This window comes from Artibeus jamaicensis, unplaced genomic scaffold (assembly GCF_021234435.1).
Source record: "Artibeus jamaicensis isolate MK-2021 breed Jamaican fruit bat unplaced genomic scaffold, CSHL_Jam_final contig_465, whole genome shotgun sequence".
Lineage (NCBI taxonomy): Eukaryota > Metazoa > Chordata > Mammalia > Chiroptera > Phyllostomidae > Artibeus > Artibeus jamaicensis.
Window position 1 is genome coordinate 12,967,246 of NW_026521843.1, and position 17,590 is coordinate 12,984,835.

General features: G+C 57.5%; 1 protein-coding gene across 2 annotated transcripts in view; it reads right to left on the bottom strand.

Moving 5' to 3' along the window:
- ADCY3 (adenylate cyclase 3) overlaps positions 1-17,590 on the bottom strand; it is a 60,387-nt gene that overhangs the window by 3,773 nt on the left and 39,024 nt on the right. For both annotated transcript variants that reach the window (XM_053666929.1, XM_053666928.1), the window contains exons 4-18: positions 15,187-15,317; positions 14,558-14,669; positions 14,305-14,432; positions 13,016-13,174; positions 12,126-12,303; positions 9,460-9,588; positions 7,875-8,017; positions 7,569-7,730; positions 5,887-5,974; positions 4,966-5,082; positions 3,300-3,559; positions 2,936-3,001; positions 1,703-1,784; positions 791-949; positions 206-352 (exon numbers count right to left, since the gene is read on the bottom strand). In XM_053666929.1, coding sequence (XP_053522904.1) covers positions 206-352; positions 791-949; positions 1,703-1,784; positions 2,936-3,001; positions 3,300-3,559; positions 4,966-5,082; positions 5,887-5,974; positions 7,569-7,730; positions 7,875-8,017; positions 9,460-9,588; positions 12,126-12,303; positions 13,016-13,174; positions 14,305-14,432; positions 14,558-14,669; positions 15,187-15,317 — 2,061 coding nt within the window. The remainder of the gene's footprint in view (positions 1-205; positions 353-790; positions 950-1,702; positions 1,785-2,935; positions 3,002-3,299; positions 3,560-4,965; positions 5,083-5,886; positions 5,975-7,568; positions 7,731-7,874; positions 8,018-9,459; positions 9,589-12,125; positions 12,304-13,015; positions 13,175-14,304; positions 14,433-14,557; positions 14,670-15,186; positions 15,318-17,590) is intronic.

The window sequence follows — 17,590 nt, forward strand, 5'->3', positions numbered from 1 at the left end:
GTGAACTTGCAGGTAATTTCCCAGCTCCTGTCTCACGCCCCCAGAAGCCGCATTTATAGATGGCACAGAAGCCCGTGCATTGTAGACGGGGCTCATGTGGGAAACTGGCCAACCAGAGCAGCTCCAACTTCTGGCTGCTGCAGCCTGTTCTGAGGTATCATTTGGAACCAGCCGGCTTTGTGGCAGGAGGCAGATGCACACTCACAGAGTCAAAATCCGAGATGATCTCATTGAGGAAGCGCAGACACTCAATGCCGCCATTATTGATGCTCTCCTCTGTGTAGAAGTCAGCAAAGTTGGGCAGGGAGGCGAACATGACTCCAATCTCATCGTAAGACTGGCTGTACAGCTCCTAAAAACAGGCAGGGCCACAGTGCTCAAAGAAGCAGATTAAATAATGTGCTATGGAAATGAATTTATCTTCCACACCCATGAGAGGTCACTCAGCTTTTTGGACATACTTCCTCCTGGGTTATCCCAACTTTGCATTATTAGAAAATAGCTTTCATCACAAGTTTGACTAGATCAGAAATAGCTTTTCTGTTCCCTGTAACAGCACCGAGTGTGAGAGGGTGGGATGGAGTTGGGACGTGAACTGAGAGCAGCATTCTGCTGAGATCGCAGCTGACGGAGGCTCCGTCTGCCGAAATGGAGCCTCACAGAGGAGTGTGGCTCACAACCCAACGTTTGTAGAGGGGCCACCACCACGCCACGAGAAGGCCTGGGTTCAGGGGTGCTCCCTGGCAGAAAGCCAGGTGAAGACACAGCCTCACGGCTCCAGGCCACTCACCTCATCTCGCTTCTTGGACCCCAGGAAATGGCGCGCCACGTGTTCAGGCAACATGTTGGTAACCAAGGCCTCGTTCCAGCGCCGCATCTCATAGACACGTTCCTTCTGGTCATGGACCTCAATCTTCCACAAGAACAGGGTCCGCGCCAGCTTTTCCACCTGTAGACACAAGCAAGGCATGCACTCTGAGCTGGCCATTTGATGGGAAGATGAGCTGTGGGAACTTGAGAGGTTCCCCATGGGAAATGAGGACGACCCAGAAATTCCAATCCACCTGACCGAAAGGCCACCCCACCGCTGCAGTGAGGATCCTGGCCTCCGTGGTGAGAGCAGAGCTCGAAGGGGCCTCTGGCTGTGTGGAACCCCCTGGGACCTAACTGGAGCTCCAGGTCTGACCTGTGGGTGGTGGGGATCACCTAGCCCAGGGAGGAGAGTCCCTTTCCCAGCAGGTCCCATCTGGCCAAGTGGCTTAGGATGTATTTCCCCTGGCAAACCACTGGGTGGCACTTGAGCTAACGTGGAAGAGTAAATCCCGGCCCTATCATCCTGTCTCATACGGGTGCCTGCTCACCCGCCCCCCTACCTCCCATTTTAACCAAAAAAGTTCAGACCCTTGTCCTTCTCTTCTGGTTCTTGGTCAGTCTGTTAGTAACTCCCAGAGCCAGAGAGAAGACCATGAGCTCCTGGCCTGGTGAAGACATTTTATCCAGGCTAGAGGTCAGCAGGAAGAGGTCAAGAACTGTTTTGCCAGTATCTCAGGAAAGAGGTGGTGGCTTGACAGGGCCACATGCCGTACTGGGTAAAGAAACCAGCATTCCTTTCGGAGCTTGGGCTCTCAGATACTGGGCCTGCTATGCAGGTGGCCTGACAGGTTGCAAGCGAAACAGGAGCGGAGGGTGTGCGGGCACTCACGTGGCGGGAGAAATAGTAGAAGCTCAGCATCATGACGAAGATCATGGCCGTCATCGAGTACTTAGAAGGCACCAGGGACAGCCTGCGGGGCAGAGAGTAATGCCACCGAAAGAATGCCCTTGCTGCCCTCTTAAGAGGGCTTTTCTTCCAACTAGGCTGTGCTTTTTCCCGTCACCTCTGGCACTAGAAACTTAAGCGCCTTCGCCTCAAGTCTGGATTCCCACTGAGCAGTGAAGCTTCCTTAGATCACATCCTTGTACTTTGCGTGGAGCTATAGTTCACTATTTTCATTACTGTGTAGTAGTCCGTTGTGTGAACACACAATTTATGTTCCCGTTAACTACATATATAATTTGGATTGTTTTTGTTGTGTGTGCGCGGGGGGGGGGGTGCTATTTTGAATCCTGGCATATACATCCCAGCACAGACCTGTATATGTGGGTCTACTTTAAATAACTCCAAGTGGTCTTCTAAAATGGCCATGCCCACCTATACTCCAGTGATGAGTATACGAGTCACCACTGTACTTGGTACGATCAGACTCGATTCCTGCCACACCGGTAGGAATGGTCTTTTGTCATGGTCTGCATTTGGATTTACTGATTACTTAAATGTTCTTGATTTATTAGTGGCTACTTAGGTTTCTTTTGTGACAGACCCATTCAGTAGTCTTCTCTCCGTCTTCTGTTAAGTAATCTTTTGTTAAGACCTACTTGTTTCAAGTTGCTGAATCATGAAATTCTAAAATTTTAGAGCTAGAAAGGACCTTGGAGAGCCTCTAGTCCACTATCCGCTTTAAGAGCTAAAACTGGGACGCAGGAAACTGGGCTGCCTGCAGCTCCCAGAGAACCACTGCCTCGGATTAAGCACCCAGGTCTTCCGGATCGAAGGCAGTGTGCTTTTCTCCGCATTGTTCTGCTCCTCCCGCCTGCCAGTTAAGTGTGGCACCGCCCATCTGACTTCTGTCCCCTCCTCATTCCAGGCTCTCTGTCCCACCCTCCAAACAAACTGCCGCTGCTCTCTGAGCTTCCCTCTCTGACTCAGGGAGGCTGAGTCTGTGTTTAAATCACTCTCTGCCCAGCCCTCCTACAGAAATACACCCTAGCTTCTCTGCTTCCATGTGCCCAGCTGCATGCCTCCGAGGGCTGAGGTCGTGGCCCTTGGGCCTGTAGTGCCACCTGTCTCTCGAGAAGGGCTGAAAGTGCAGACCAGGGACGAGAGCGGTCACCTTACCTGTCGGTGTCGTTGAACCCCGGGGAGGAGAGGATCTGCATCTTCTCTGAAGCGGCCACGGGAAAGCTGTTGGACAGACAGCAGCACGCTCAGGCCCCACCTGGGTACCAGGGGCCGGTGCCCGGCCACACAAGGAGGCAGCCCAGATCTTCCACTCTTCAAAATGGGAAGACCTGTCCCAGGTTCACAGCCATTCGGTGGCACATCTATGAGGAGCCATGAACCCCGATTCCCCTATGAACCCTTGGATGAGCCTTAGAGATGCAAAGCCACCTCAGAGCGGGCCCACCCCTTTTGAAATGGGGGCTTGGGGGTGGGGAAAAGGAAGGAGAAAATCTAGATTCCCAGACAAGCTTCATCTTACTCGTGTTCCTGGAAACGCCTGCGGTCGTATTCGTCAAAGATGGGGCGCCAGGCATAGATGTTGATGACGGCCACGGCGCCCGTGATGAGCAGCATGAGTGTGAGCTTGACCATGTGGCTGACCTGCACTAGCATGATGGTGGCGATGAGGGACAGCACGGCAACATAGTTGTAATACTTGGGGTTCTCCGTGCAGCCATCCTCCGTCTCCATCCCTGCAGTGCCGTTGTTGGGTCCCGTGTAGGACTGGAGGCAGCTCAGCTGGAGGCCAGGACCGTGGGGAGAACACAGGGTCAGGGGACACTGGTCAGAGAAGGCTGGCATGGCAGTGTGCGCTCAGCTGCTGCTTCCCGCAGCTCCTCAGAAACGCCGAGGAGCGCGGGGAAATTCACCAAGGACGACAATGCAAACGCCAGTCGTTCCTCCTAAGGGCTGTGCCTTCTGATGTTCACAAAAACTCCTGAGTGTTTTTAGTATCGCCACCACTGCAGAGAAAACTCAGGCTAGATGCGCCCAGAGCAGCACAGTCAGCAAGTGGTAAGGCCAGAGGGGGGTGTCCAGTCTTCAGGTTTTAGGTCCAACGTGCCCTTGCCCACATCACACCTTTGAAGAGGGACCACTGGGGCGGCCAGTCACCAGGCCTCGGCCGTGTCTGGAGCTGGCCACTGGTCCTGCTGCTGAGCAGGGGTGGTCAGCAGAAAGTGGGTCCATGACAATGAAGCCTACTCTTTGTAACCTTTACCTGTGACTGGCCCTGGGGGAGCTCTCAACATGGGATTCTAGCGTGTGAAAGTCTCCCTAACTCCCAGGTTTTTTTCACCCTCCATGAGTGACAGGATCTCCAGGTGTCCTGCATGGTGCCCAGATCTGGGGACCGTGTAGTACATACTACCAAAATGGGCAGGAGCTGTGACGACTTGACAGGTGAACATGAATGACAGCTCCCAGCACCCAGTTCTCCGTGATGATTGGTGGCTCTGAATCAACAGATCTTGGCTTCCAACTGCCTTCCCTTCTCCGTGAGAAGGCATCTGGCCACCCTTTCTTGGGACCCGCAGTTTACACAAATCAAGGACAGCAGAGAAGAGGACCATGTCTGCCTCCAGCCACCTGGGCTCTGTGCAGCTGTCTTCCCCAGCCCTAGGAAGGGCTGGCCATACTCAGATGGATGGAGGCTGCCCGGGACCCCTCCTACAGTGGAAGAGGGTTACCGCCCTTGCTGCTCATGAATCCTTGGGCAAGTAGTGACATATGGACGAGGAAAACACAGGACTGGGATTTAGACCTTCAATCTTGACTGTCACTGGCTGTGTGACTAAAAACAAGTGGATTAACCTCTCTGAGCATTAGTTCTTCATGTGAAACTACACTTAATACCTTTTGGGGTTGTTATAAAGATTAAGTGATGAATGTAAACTGAGTCAGAGCATGTAAGGCACCTGGCACAGGGCATTGGGCTCCTGAACTCTGGGAAAGAGGGTTGGTCTCGGGTTTCCTGGGGAGAAGAGCCCCTTTGGCCAGAGTGATCGATTTAGGAACCTAATGCCACTCCAAACCGGTGCCCTGTGGTGGAGGAACGGTTTGAGAGGCTGCTCCTCCTGGCCAGTGTGGAGGCCTGTCCCCACCAAGCTGGGAGTGTCCCTTCAGTAAGGACAGCAAGAACTCACCATGTCCACGGCATTGGCCATAACCAGAATGAAGATGGCCAGCATGGCCCAGGTGTTCCTGGCCCAGCGCGTCCGGTCGATCCAAGTCGAGAAGGCCACGAGCTTCTTAGGGAAGGACTAAAAGGAATGGAGTTTTGAGGGCGTGAGCCTTTTCTCCTAGGAACCTGTGCCCCCATGCTTCCCAGGAACCTGGAAAGGGGTGCTGTGCGTGCGTATCAAACAGAGTCGACAGTGTGGCAGAGCGGAGAAGGGAGCGCAGGAGTCCTGGTGCTCTTTGTTGCTCCTATGTGACGTACTTATAAAATGTCACAGCTTCCAGATAGCAGAACCCCTTCCACAGAAGGTTCAGGGCCAGCCCAGGAGGTGGGCAGCACTAGCTGGCTGCAGCCTGCTCCTTATCTCCAAATGACAAGGCTAAAACAGAGGGACTCTCAGGGCCAGCCAGCTCCACCAGGCTGTTCCTGCTTTTCCCATCAGTATACCTAAGTCTTCCACCACCTGGTGAGCTGCCTGCCAGATTAACACTTCTTTTGCCTTGTCATTCTGATCAAAAACTCTGCATGGCACCCCAAGGGCTTACAGAAATAAGTCCTAATCCTTCTGTCTGGGTTTCAAGGTCCTTCACAGTTGGGGCCAACCCTCCAGCTGGGCCTCCACTGCCCTTCTGAACAGGCTCCCGTTTCTCTAGACTGACACACCCCCTCGTGCGCCAGTGTCGGCCCCCAGAGCCTGGCTCAGAGGGGGTGCCCAGCAGATGTGTATGAACGAATGGATGGATCATCCTGAGCCGTCCTAAGAGATGCTCTGAAATCCATTTGTAAGGATTTGATAGGACGCAGAACTCCACCAACACCTACTTTTACAGGAAGTACCACTCACTTCCGGGGGGACTTCTAAGCCAAAAAGAAAAGTGCTGCTCACCTGGGGAAAGATGGCAGCCAGGGAGCAGATCGTCAAGACCAGAAGCAGAACCTCCCCCACGACAAAGGTCACATAGTTTGTCATTAGCCTGTAACGGGGAGAAGGCAATTAATAGGGAAAGGACTGAAAGGAGTAGTGAGAATGGGGGAGGGGCTGGACGAGTGAGCTAAGGAGAGTGGAAGGCAGGCCCTGGACAGAAGGCACAAGCCTGCACCCGAAACTGGGCAACACCGGGGCCTGCCCGCCGACCACAGGGCCTGGGGGTGTGCGACCCTCCCGAGCTGCGAGTGTTGGCCAGGCCGCTGCCCAGAGAAGGGTGCACTCGCAGATGCTCTGGGCAGAGCCCAGTGAACACCTGGGAAGGGGTTCATGGGGAGTTGCGTGCTGCCCGCTGCTCTGATGGAAGGAGGGCGTGAACAGCAGCTCCCTGTACTGCCAAGCACCACTGAGAACTGTCCTGAGAACCGCGCTCATCCTAACAGTCGATGTGGTCCTTCCGAGTCCATCTCAGCCCTGAGCTTCAAGAAACTCACCATCTCCGAATCCCTCATTTTCACACCTATTTCTGTGTGGTTTCTCTCCACCCAGTGTTCTTGCCAAGAGCCCTGGAAACCTCCGTGTTGCTAATCCAGTGCCTGGCTCTTGGGCACCTCTACCTGTCCTCAGGCTGTCCCTGAAGGACCGCCCTGTCAGCGAGGCCTGCTCTGACACCCTATATAAGGATGCAAGCCACCCAGAATGCACCTCGCCACAGCGCCCTGTCTCCCCTCCTCCCTGTCTGCATACACATTCTGATCACTCGTGGTGTTTCTCTTCCCCTTCGGGAACTAAGTTCCGCTAGGACAGGGTTCTTGTGTGCTGTGTTCACTGTGTATCCCCAGACACACAGCACCCCTCAGGGTCAGCTGGGGCGGGCACTGTCATCCTGAGTACCCTCTTCAACTTCAATTTTACAGATGAGTAACCGATGCTCTAGGAACACTCAGTGACATGCCTGCGGTCACACGAGAAGTACAACAGTCAAGTGTGTCCAGAACCGAGGGCCATGGGAGTCCCAGGCTCTTTTACTTTCCCCAGACTAACTGGAACAGGCTCCACACCTGCCCCTTTCTGATGGGGGAATCCCTGAGCAGGCGAGAGCTGCTGACTGGCTGAGGCAGGCTGGCCTTCCAGCCGGTGTCAGCAGTTAAGGCAGGGACTCTGGAACACCCGCCCTGCCCCAGGGATTTGCTGCTGTGTTAGAGCTACCAGACTGTGCCCGGAGCCTCAAATCTGTCCCAAGACGAGCCAAGACTCGGTCTTGGTGACGGACATTGAGAAGTGTCCCCAGCCTCCACCTCTGTACCCCAGAACCACTCAGGCCCAGCTAGCCAAGGTCTCCAACCCCCTAAATGCTCTGACCCTCGGCCTTCTCAGCCCTGGTCTGATCCCCATTTTGATGCTGGTGCTACCCCAGAACCCTGGGAACAGAGAGAAGAACGGGGGTCCAGGGCACGGTCCTCCACATTCCCTGGGCCGAAGGGCAGCTGGGCCTATTGCGCTGGAGGGTGGCAAGGAACAGAGAAGGTCTGCATCCCTACATCAGGCTCCATCTGAGGTGCCCGTGTCCCTTATGCCTCTGGCCTAGGAAGCCCATCGTCCCCCCGCCCAAGCCTCTGGGCCCTGCAGTGCCCCTCCCTCACCAGGGATCAATGAGTATCTCCACCAGGGCCGTGCAGAGCAGGACCACACAGGAGCAGCTGAAGGCAGCCCCACTCTGCTTTTCCTTCTCCACCGAGTAGCGGGTCTCCATCTCGGGGTCCATGAACCGCATGGAGAGGAGGAAGGTGTTTCTCTTCTTCACTCTGCAGTGGAAACAAGCCCCGTGAAACACAAATGCCACACCTACCTGGGCCCACCTGAAGGGGCCACAGTCAAGCTAACAAATGCCCTGAGCCAGGGCCCGACAAGGCAGGTGCTGAGGAGCACGGGGCGCCGGGGACACTTACACCTGGGCAGACTCCCGCTCCAGCAGGGCCTCGTTCAGTAGCTGGTTGAGCTCGTGCTCGTCCTCGGAGGCGTCCACCACTCGATCGGCCAAGTCCTGAAGGCGCAGCCTCCGGCGAGGGTTGGGGAACGAGGGGTTGTTGGCCTATAAGGCAGTGCAGGTGAGGCAGAGCTAAGGGGGCGGGGCGGGGCTGGGGTGTCCAGTTTCCAGGAGAGTCTTCCCAGGGCTCCCGTGCAGCTCCCTCCTGCTTGGGTCTGGACCCAGAGCGGAGGTCCTTCCTGGTTTCCCTGGGACACCCGGTCCCAGGCCCGTGGCCCCTACAGAAACCCTGCACTGGTCATCCACTGACGGCAGCACTGCAGGGGAGCGGCCACCGGGCTCCCAAGCCGGAGACCTGGGATTCGGGACAACTGCACATCCTGCTGCGAGGATGGGAGTGTCACAGCCACACACATCAACATCCACAGGGTGTGTGTGACCCCCAACCCTAGCACTCGTGGTTCATTTGGGAGAGGAAGTGATGGGAGAGAAGGGAATGTCCTTGTCCCTGGTGGGGTGGTGGGGCTGGGGTGTCCACTGCCATCTTTATTCCCAGGCACAAAGGACAAGCATTAACTCCCGAAACATGAATCCACACTGTGACGATGTAGCCATCACTCCAAACAAGCACCGAGACCAGGCGCGTGGAGTTGCCTGTGCGCCAGACTGAGACTCCCATCTTGACCTCGGGGCCCCTGGTTGCCAGTTGGACCCCATGTAACTCACGCTTCCCTAGCCCCCAATTTCCTTCTCTGCAAAATGAAGCGGGTGGTCCGCCCCAGCACCAAAAGTCTCTGTTCCTAAGACATATTCCGTGACACTGGCTGACTGTGTGGACAAAAACCGTGGGGCAGTAAAACTCTGCGTCCGTGTCAGGGAGTCACAGGGAGTCTGCATCCCCACTTTCCATCAAGAAATCACAGTGGGGAACAGTGACTGAATGCTGTGGGGCTCAGTCTCCTCGCAGCTCTGTCTCCCTTCCTGTCCCCCAGCACCTGATGTTGAGGGACCAGGGCCAGCTCCCCTCCCCAGCAGCAACACAGCAGCCTCAGTGAGGCAGACGCGGTCTCTGAGCAGTTGCCCCAGGGACTCCATCGGGAAGTTTAGTGACGGCCAGATCCTGAGTGCGCTCCCAGGCGGACCCTGGCCTCAGGTACACGGCACGTTGATCCCTTCAGAAGTCCCCCATGTGGGCGTGCAACCTGGAGGGGGACCTCGCCAGAGGGGAGCTCCACCCTGAAGTCTCACTTCCAAAACCACCCTGGGTCCTGTAGGAGTGTCCATGGATGTCCTCCCGGCCCTCCTATCTACCAGACTCTGGGACAGCAGGGCTGGGCAGGGCCTCGGAGGTGAGCACCTCTTGATGTCATCCCCCGACTCTAGGGGACGTGGGGCGGGGCCTGGGGGGAGGTGACCTGCCAGGATTGCACTGTTAATGGGAGCAGGGCCTGGGCTGGGGGCCAGCTCTCCCGCTCTGGGCACGGGACCCTTGCTGTGGCAGCGTCCGCCTCCCCGCCCCACACCCCGGCCCTCGGCCCCACACACACCTGGGCATCTTGCTCCTCAGCCTCCTCTGACGTGGAGCCGCTGGCATGGGCACTCCCATTGGGCTCCTTGGTCTCGATGAGGGCAGGGGAGCTGGGCTTTGAGGAGGGTGGCGCTCCATTTGGCAGGGCCTGCGGGAGGAAGGCGTGGCCACATGGGTCACACACAGACACTGCCGGCTGCCTGCCCCATCCTGTGGCCCATCTGCCCTCAGGCTGCGATCTCCTCACTGGAGTTCAGACGTCTCAGAGGCTTGGAAATTGCACTACTCAGTTCCCCCTTTAGAACATTAATTTTTAAACTCAATAATTTTCTAGTATTAACTTCTACTATTAAAATTGAGTATTCCCATTCCTACTTTTTCAATTTAAAAAAGTTTTTTTAAGGTTTTATTTATTTGTTTTCAGAGAGAGAGGGGAGAGGAGGGAAATATCCATGAGAGAGAGAAACATCAGTCAGTTGCCTCTCTCATGCCCCCAACTGGGGACCTGGCCCACAACCCAGACACGTGCCCCGACTGGGAAGTGAACTGTCAACCTTTTGGTTTGCAGAGTGGCACTCAATCCCCTGAGCCACACCAAACAGGGCCCCATTCCTAGTTCTGAAACAGTATTTTCCTCGACAGAGTAAGTTAAACGCAATCACACAGGGCAGTCATTCATTCGTCCATTAATTCACTTAATAAGTACTGAGTACCTACTACGTGACAGGAACTGACCTAATTCCTGGGGACACAAACCGAACGCCCTGACCTTGAGAGTGCACATTCTGGTGAGGAAAGGCTGAGACCCACACACAAGTAAGTTTTAATCCCATGTAACCTCAGTGCGTGAGAGGAGCGCGCGCAAGCTCTGGAGAAAGTAAGTCGGAAAGGGGGCCCGGCGATGGGTGGGGGTGCGACTACAAAGAGCAGGTCGGGGAGACCTGAAGAACAAATCCAGCAGCCATCTAGGGGTGGGGGTTCCAGGAGGAGGGAGCAGCTGGGGCAAAGGCCCTGGGACTGGCGTGCACCTGGAGTCCCTGAGCCACAGCCTGGCTGGCCTGCGGGGCACAGGGAGTGAGGGGGCAGGGCCCTGTCGGGAGTGGGCTGTGCCTCTGATGGGAGACCAGCAAGGGTTCTGGGCAGGGAGTGACGTGGCTCCACTTCACACTTTAGGGGGATCAACTTGGCTGCTGTATTGAGAAAGACGAGCGGGCAGGGGGCAAGGACAGGAGTGGGGCGACGGGTGGGATACAACTACGGGATCCCACACAAGACAACGGTGGCTCGGACGGAGGTGGGAGCCGTGGGCTGTGGGAAGTGGGGGGCTAGAGACCTGCTTTGCAAGAAGGGCCAACAGAACTTGCTCGTAGATGGTAGAAAGAGGAGTTAAGGCGTCTTCAAAGCCTTTTGTCTGAGCAGTTGGAAGGATGGATGCAGTGGCCGCTGCTGAGACGAGGAAGACGGTGTGGGGTGGGAGAGCGGTTTCAGTGTGGAGAGGAAGAGGAGGAGCTCGGCTTTGCACCTGCGAGCTGAGCCGCATGTGCACACACAGTGGAGATGCACGAGGGGCCGCTGAGGACAGGGGGGCCAGCTGTGGCCAAGACCCAAACTCGGGAGCTGTCTCTGGGGCAGTTCAGACGCCCAGACTGGCGAGACTGGATTAGTACCGTTGGGAGATACCTGCTCTCTCTCTCCTCCTCATCGGTCACTTCCCTCAACTACACCCCACGGACGGATTTCTGCAAACGGAAGTGTGTGCCTGTGACCTCCAGTGCGGCCACTGCTGTCACCCCTCCCTGTGCGGCTCACGTGGCATCACTTCTGACCCTGTGACAGCAGCAGAGCAGGCGGACAATCTGTGAACCTTGCCTCTCCACAGTCCGCCGTGACCTAGAGACTCTCCCTACAGGACGGAGAAGCCAACCACCCAGGCGAGCTCACAGGAGTCGCAGCGGGCTGTCTCCATCCCTACGCACAGCGCCGGGGTGAGGATGGCCGGAATCGGCCCGCCACCCAAACCGAGGTTCCCCAAGAGGGACAGGCCACAGCGTGGGCAGATCTGATGCACGTCACAACGTGACGGTGGGCTCTCTTCTCTCGCCACGAGGAGCTCCCAGTGATCAGAGAGGGCACACTCGCGGGGCCGACGTGAGTGTGCCCGTCTCAGAAGAAACCCGCCCGGCTAACAGCCCAGCGGAAGTGTCGGCTCTCCTCAGGGTCCGAGACGGAACCGTGCAATACCACGGCTTCTGCTTGCATGTGAATGGCGACGAACGCTGAGTGCAGAGGCTGCCGGCCCCTCTGCCCCAGGACCTGTCCCAACCCGTGGCCTCCCCGCTCCCGCCCCGTGCTCCCTCCCCGGCACCCACATTGCTCTGGCGGCTTCAGCTGCTTCCTCCATGCAGGGGGCCCTCACTGCAACCTGGCCACTCTCCTGAGCGCCACCAACACACCTCCAGGGGCAGGACACGGGCAGTCACTCGAATTCCCACTTGCCAGGAAGGACAGGCACCGTCTGCCCCACACGCCAGCTTCCACCCCCTCCCCAGCCCCGCCCCGTGAGGAGGCTCCCTCTGGTCACCTGCGCCGTGGGACTCAGTCTCAGCTCACGCGCCCTGCCCACTCCTCCGCATGCTCCTGTGGCCCCTCCTCCCCGCCCCCCAGTCCGGGGGTGCTGGGACTCACCGAGCCGTTGAGGCCATTTTGGGTGGTGGTTTTCTTCACCTCTGGCTTGGACGCAATGATGAGGTAGGTCTCGATGCCCTTCTCCTCCAGGTAGTCGCAGCGGCTGCCTCCGTCACCGGGCTCCACGTCAAACTCCCCCCGCAGGCAGTCCATGGTGCTCTGGGAGATGTGCACGCGCCTGCAGGGCGGCCGGAGGCCTCAGCGGGGGCGCGGGGGCACCTGCCCCCATCTCTGAGCCTCAGTGTAGAGCAGAACACAGCTCTGTCCCCGCAGGCCGCAGACAGTGTGGAATGGGAAGAGGCAATGCAGAGGTCTGCCTGACCTCCAAAGCCAGGAGGTCCCACTGCTGCCCGCCCGGCAGGATCCTCAGTTGCAGCACCTGCTTGCAGGGGGCAGCGAGCCCATTTCTGGGGAGTCGCCACTGGGAGACTCCCAGCTGCCCTTGAGGGGAGCTCCCTGACCCAGGCGGGGAAGGTGCCACCGCCTCCCTAGCCCATCCTCCCCAAGGGCAGGCCCAGCCTGGCCAACTCTGCACCTGAGCTCAGGTGCGGAGTGCAGGTGCACTGTGAGCTCGAGCCACGGCCTCCAGGCCTGCTGGGGACTGTCACTAGTAATACCGCCCTTGGGGAGGCTGGGCATACATGTGTGGTGACATCAGAGCCCGGGCTACCCCACAAGTGAGTAAAGGGGATGACAAGACAGGCAGCTGCAGACTCCAAGCAGGAGACACCACGGCCAACCTCAGACCAAGCCAGCAGGCACCCCGAAGAGGACGCCGCTCCTTGGGGGGCGGGCCCTTCTCTAAGGCCCCGAGTCCCTTGTCTGGGCCACAGTTCTGAGGGGTGAATGGGGTGCCCCCTCCCTCATCTGCCCACGGAAGGAACACTCACCCGGGGACACCACCAGCCTCCATCTTGTTGGCCACGGTGACGTCGGTAGACCATACGTCATACTGCCAACGCTTCTGGCCCAGGACGCCCCCCAGCACAGTGCCTGTGTGCACCCCCACACGCATGTCCACCCCGGTCTTCGTCTTCTCCCGCACATACCTGCCAGGCACACAGGAAGGAGGAGGGGTTGGGGCATGCCCACCACAAGGTGCCAGCCCCCCAGCCCTGCAGGAGAGACCCCACACAGGGTTTCTTCCCCTCTGGACCAAGGGGACCAGCTGGGTGCCCCGGCTTTCTGCCTGCCCTAATACTGAGCACACAGAGTGACCGCCCCAGCTGTTCTCCCCAAGGGACCAGGTGCTCTTCCCATCACCCATTTATTGCTCAGGCAGGTGACATCCTACCGAGTATCCAGGCTGTGCCCTGCACTATGCTAGGTGCTACATGTACCAAGGGCACCGCTAGTTGACGGGCACTCCAGGAAGAGACAAATGTAATCGGCACTTTGCCTGACGGTGACGTGATGAGTGGAGAGGAGTCGCTAACCCTGAATGACCACCCCTGGCAAGAGGCAGCCTCCGCTTCCAGGCCAGTGCTGGAGGGAGCACCCACCAGGGGCCTTGAGGGGACAGCAGGGAGCACGGTGGGCGAGGGTCTCCAAGCAGTGCAGGCCGTGGAGAAGGCAAGTGGAGGCAGAGCTCAGCACCCCCATGGTCCCCGGGGCTGGAGGCAGGAGCTGTGGCTGGGAGCTCAGAGGCCAGGGTTCCATTCTAGCTTGTCACTGTCGCCCCATACATCTGGGGACCTCAGCAGTCATGTCCCTGTTGTACACTGGCGTTCTACTCTGGGAGGTGGGCATGCCGACCCCTGCACCGCCCACCTTGGAGGTCGTGGTGCGAGAACACTGAGAGAAGAGGTAGCAACACCCAGGGAGGAACAGCTCGCAAAGGTGAGGTGGTGTGTGAACCTCACTTGTTACAACTGCAACCTCGGGGAGAAAACGGTGTGGACGATGGCTGGAAAAGCACCTCTCAGAGGCTGTGGAGTCTTACCATTCCCCTCGGCTGTCAGGAAGCTAAGTCACCACCCAGCTTCCAAGAGCTGGGGACCGAGTGACCTGCTGACCTAATCTACGTCCCAGGTGGCATCACTACATCCCGAGTGGCATGCCTGAACAGATCCCAGTGAGGGAACCTGGGGGGCTGGGGCCACCACGACAGATCTGCACAGACGGCCTGCTTCTCCCGAGGAGCCAGGCGTCCCTTCTCTCACAGAGGCACCGCACTCACGAGATGGCTTCCACCATGGCGAGCCCCATGAGGATGGAGCAGACGGCGTGGTCCTCCCGGTAGTCGGGCAGGCCGCAGATGCAGTAGTAACAGTCGCCCAGGATCTTAATCCGCAGCTGGTGGTATTTCTGAAAGTGCAGGGCATGGGCTATGACCGCAGGCTCCCCGTCAGTGGGGAGGAGTGACACAGAGCAGAGGAAGGGCAGGTGGGCGGAGTCCCCGGGAGCCTGGCGCGGGCGGAGAGGGCACTCACAGCCGCCAGCTTGTCGAAGCGGGCGAAGAGCTCGTTGAGCAGCTTCACGAGCTCCTGGGCGCTGCAGGTCGAGGACAGCTGGGTGAAGCCCACGATGTCTGCGAAGAGGATGCTGCGGAGGAGGGAGGCCACTGCGGTGAGGCACGGGCCACACCCTTGACACCACTGCCAGCTCCCACTCCCAACCCACCGCAGCCAGGATCACGGGGGCAGCAGGTCCTTGCTTGAGCCCCAGAGCAGCCTCTGGCACCTCGGTGGGTGAATCTGGGGCTCTAGCATTTAGCTCATCCTCCTGGACTTCATTCTACAGGGCCCCCTCCCCACACTGCCTCACTCCGGCCTCCAGATGAAGGCATCTCCCTGGTAGGGGGCGTGGCTCTGACCCCAGTGCTGCCCCGAATGTCTGGGCAGCCTCTCGGATGTCACTCCCCAGCCCTGGGTGATGGTGGTACAGAGACGGGGCTGGACCATGTGGCCTAAGCCACACCGCAGCCCTCAGGCCATCAGTGGGGCTCACGCTGTGGGGGTGACCTTGCTTCTGATCCGGGGAAGACCCTCAGACCCTCAGTGCTCGGCTGGCCCCACAGAGCCCCGCCCCGACCTGCTCTTGGAGCCCAGGGCCGGCACACCTGACGTTCTCGTGGCGGTACATGTACATGGTGTTGAACTGCTGCTGGTCCTTCTGGCTCTCGTCCTTCTTCATGTCTTTCAGCATCTCGTCGGCCACGTGCTTGGGCAGGATGGACAGCATAAGGTTCTCCTGTGGCAGGTGGGGGTGGGGACAGGGTTAGTGGGGACCTCAGGATCTGACCCGGGATCTTCCAGGGGCAAGTTCAGATACTTCCGGAAAGAAACACTAATCCTGGCAACAGATGTCAGCCAGGAACCCGCTGCCCCGACCGAACCCCCACAGAGGCTGCAGGCACAGACTGGGAAGCAGCCGAAGGTCCAGGACAGGTGTCTGTTCGCACTGAGCAGGCTCAAGTTGTGCCCGAGCACCTTCAAGAGTACTGATTGGAGTCAGGAGCCCAGACAGGAATCCAAGCTTGGCTCTGTGCCACTGAGGCATCCTCCGGCCACAGGAAGTGCAACAGGCCCTTTGTGAACCCTGCCCTCCTCTGCGCCTGCACTGTGCGCCCTGAGGCTCTACTCAGGGTGGGAGCATCCGGATGTGGAGGCTCTACTTTCCTTAGGTGGGCAGCCACAGGTCCCCAAGGACAGATCTGGTGTTGAGCCACCATCTCCCCACCAGGCAGAAGGGTGGGGCCTCAGCTCCCGGCAGAAGCCAGCTCTGCTATAGGGCAGCCCCTCCCCATTCCCCCAGGACGGTCTGCAAAACAGAGCCCCCCACCTGCTCACCGTTGCACCGCAGGTTTCCCATCTCCCACCTGTGTTTCCATGGGGACAATCAATCCCCTCTCCCGCAGGGAGTCACATGGTGATAGCGAGGCCTGTCCCCTACCAGCCCAGGCTGAAGCACTCACAATGGTTATCCCTGGGATGGCCAAGTCTGCATGGCTTTTTCCATTAAACAAAAGGCACATTTTTCATTTCCACCGATAACTTTACTGATTTGGATATTCTGAGTGTGTCAGCATCTTCTTTGTGGTATAACATTGATTGTTCTCAATTAATGTCTCAATCTGATCACTACTGACTTCACCTGGTCTACCTGACCGTGGAGCACTGTCCAGTAAGAAATCTCCTGCACGAAACTTTGCAAACCGCTCTTGACGCATTTGATTAGTCACAGCATCTTCTTCATACACTGCACAAATCTCTTTTTTGTGTTTCAGTTGCATTTTTACCTTTCTTGAAATAATAAAGCATAATATGCCAAAAAACATTGCATGTTTTCTTCCATCTTCAACATTAAAATGGCCACACAAAAGTTCACCGATTTTGGTAAGTTTTTTTTTAATCCACGCTGATGTGACTCAATACAATCTAACAAAATTGTTTCCAATAAAGTTAAAGACAGCTAAGTGCTACTAGAGCCATCGTATAGAGAAAAACAAACTCTTCAGCCAACGCAGTACTATCATCCTCCCATTTCCACAGCCATGTCCACTACTGCAAACCTCTCAAAGGCATCATTACAGCTCAGGAATGAGTGCACCTGGTTCCACCTAAGCCCAGGAAGTAGCGACTGACTCTCCCAGGGGCCTGTGGGCGGGCGGAGGGCATGCAGGGGACGCGGGGACCCCCACCCTGTGTGGTAAGGGGAACCTGACACCGGGATCAGAGGACTTCTCCCAACATCCAACCAAACCAGGTGCTGTGGAGAAAGCTCTCAGGTAGGGAAGGAGCTGGGCCTCTAGGAGGGTCTTCATAGCCTGACACCCAGTCCTGCCAGTTCTCAGGGTGGCCCCAGGGGCAGAGCTGCTGGGGGCCACAGGGAAGAAGGACAGCAGCAGGCAGTAGTGAGCATGGTGACTGGGGCAGGAACCCAGGGGTTCCAATCAGGTTGAGTGAGGTGCTCCATGCCCCAGCCATAGTCCCAGGTTCTCTGAAAACAAGCCGGGCCCCTCCGGGGTGGCCCATGCTGCCTCCTCCCCGAGGGACCCAGGCTCCAACACTGTCAGCCACAGCAGGACACAGGCAGCAGCAGAAACACCCAGAGCAAAGCTGAGACCCAGAACATGGGCCTGGAAACCCAATAGGTTTTGGGGGGGGAGGCCTGGAGCTTCCCTCTGGGGGCGGGGTGTGGGGAGCTGCCACTTTTTTGCATTATATACACTTCTGTAACTTTTTTTAAGAGCATAAACAAACTGAAAGCATAAAGTCATGAGAATAACCAGAAAGAAACCGTAGTTGTGAAGTAGGGCTACTGGCTGACTGTGGTTTACGGAAAACTAACAGCCAACCTCCAGGCCTGGTCAGGCAGGTGCAGCCCACCTGAAGTCACTGCAGTAAATGGGCTCTAAACAAGGAGGTGCACAGAGAGGAAGGTGAACGGTGTGACACGGGAAGGGGCAAACCAGGCAGCTGCCAAGGGACTCAATGGGAAAGAACTTTCTAGGAGGTGGAGAC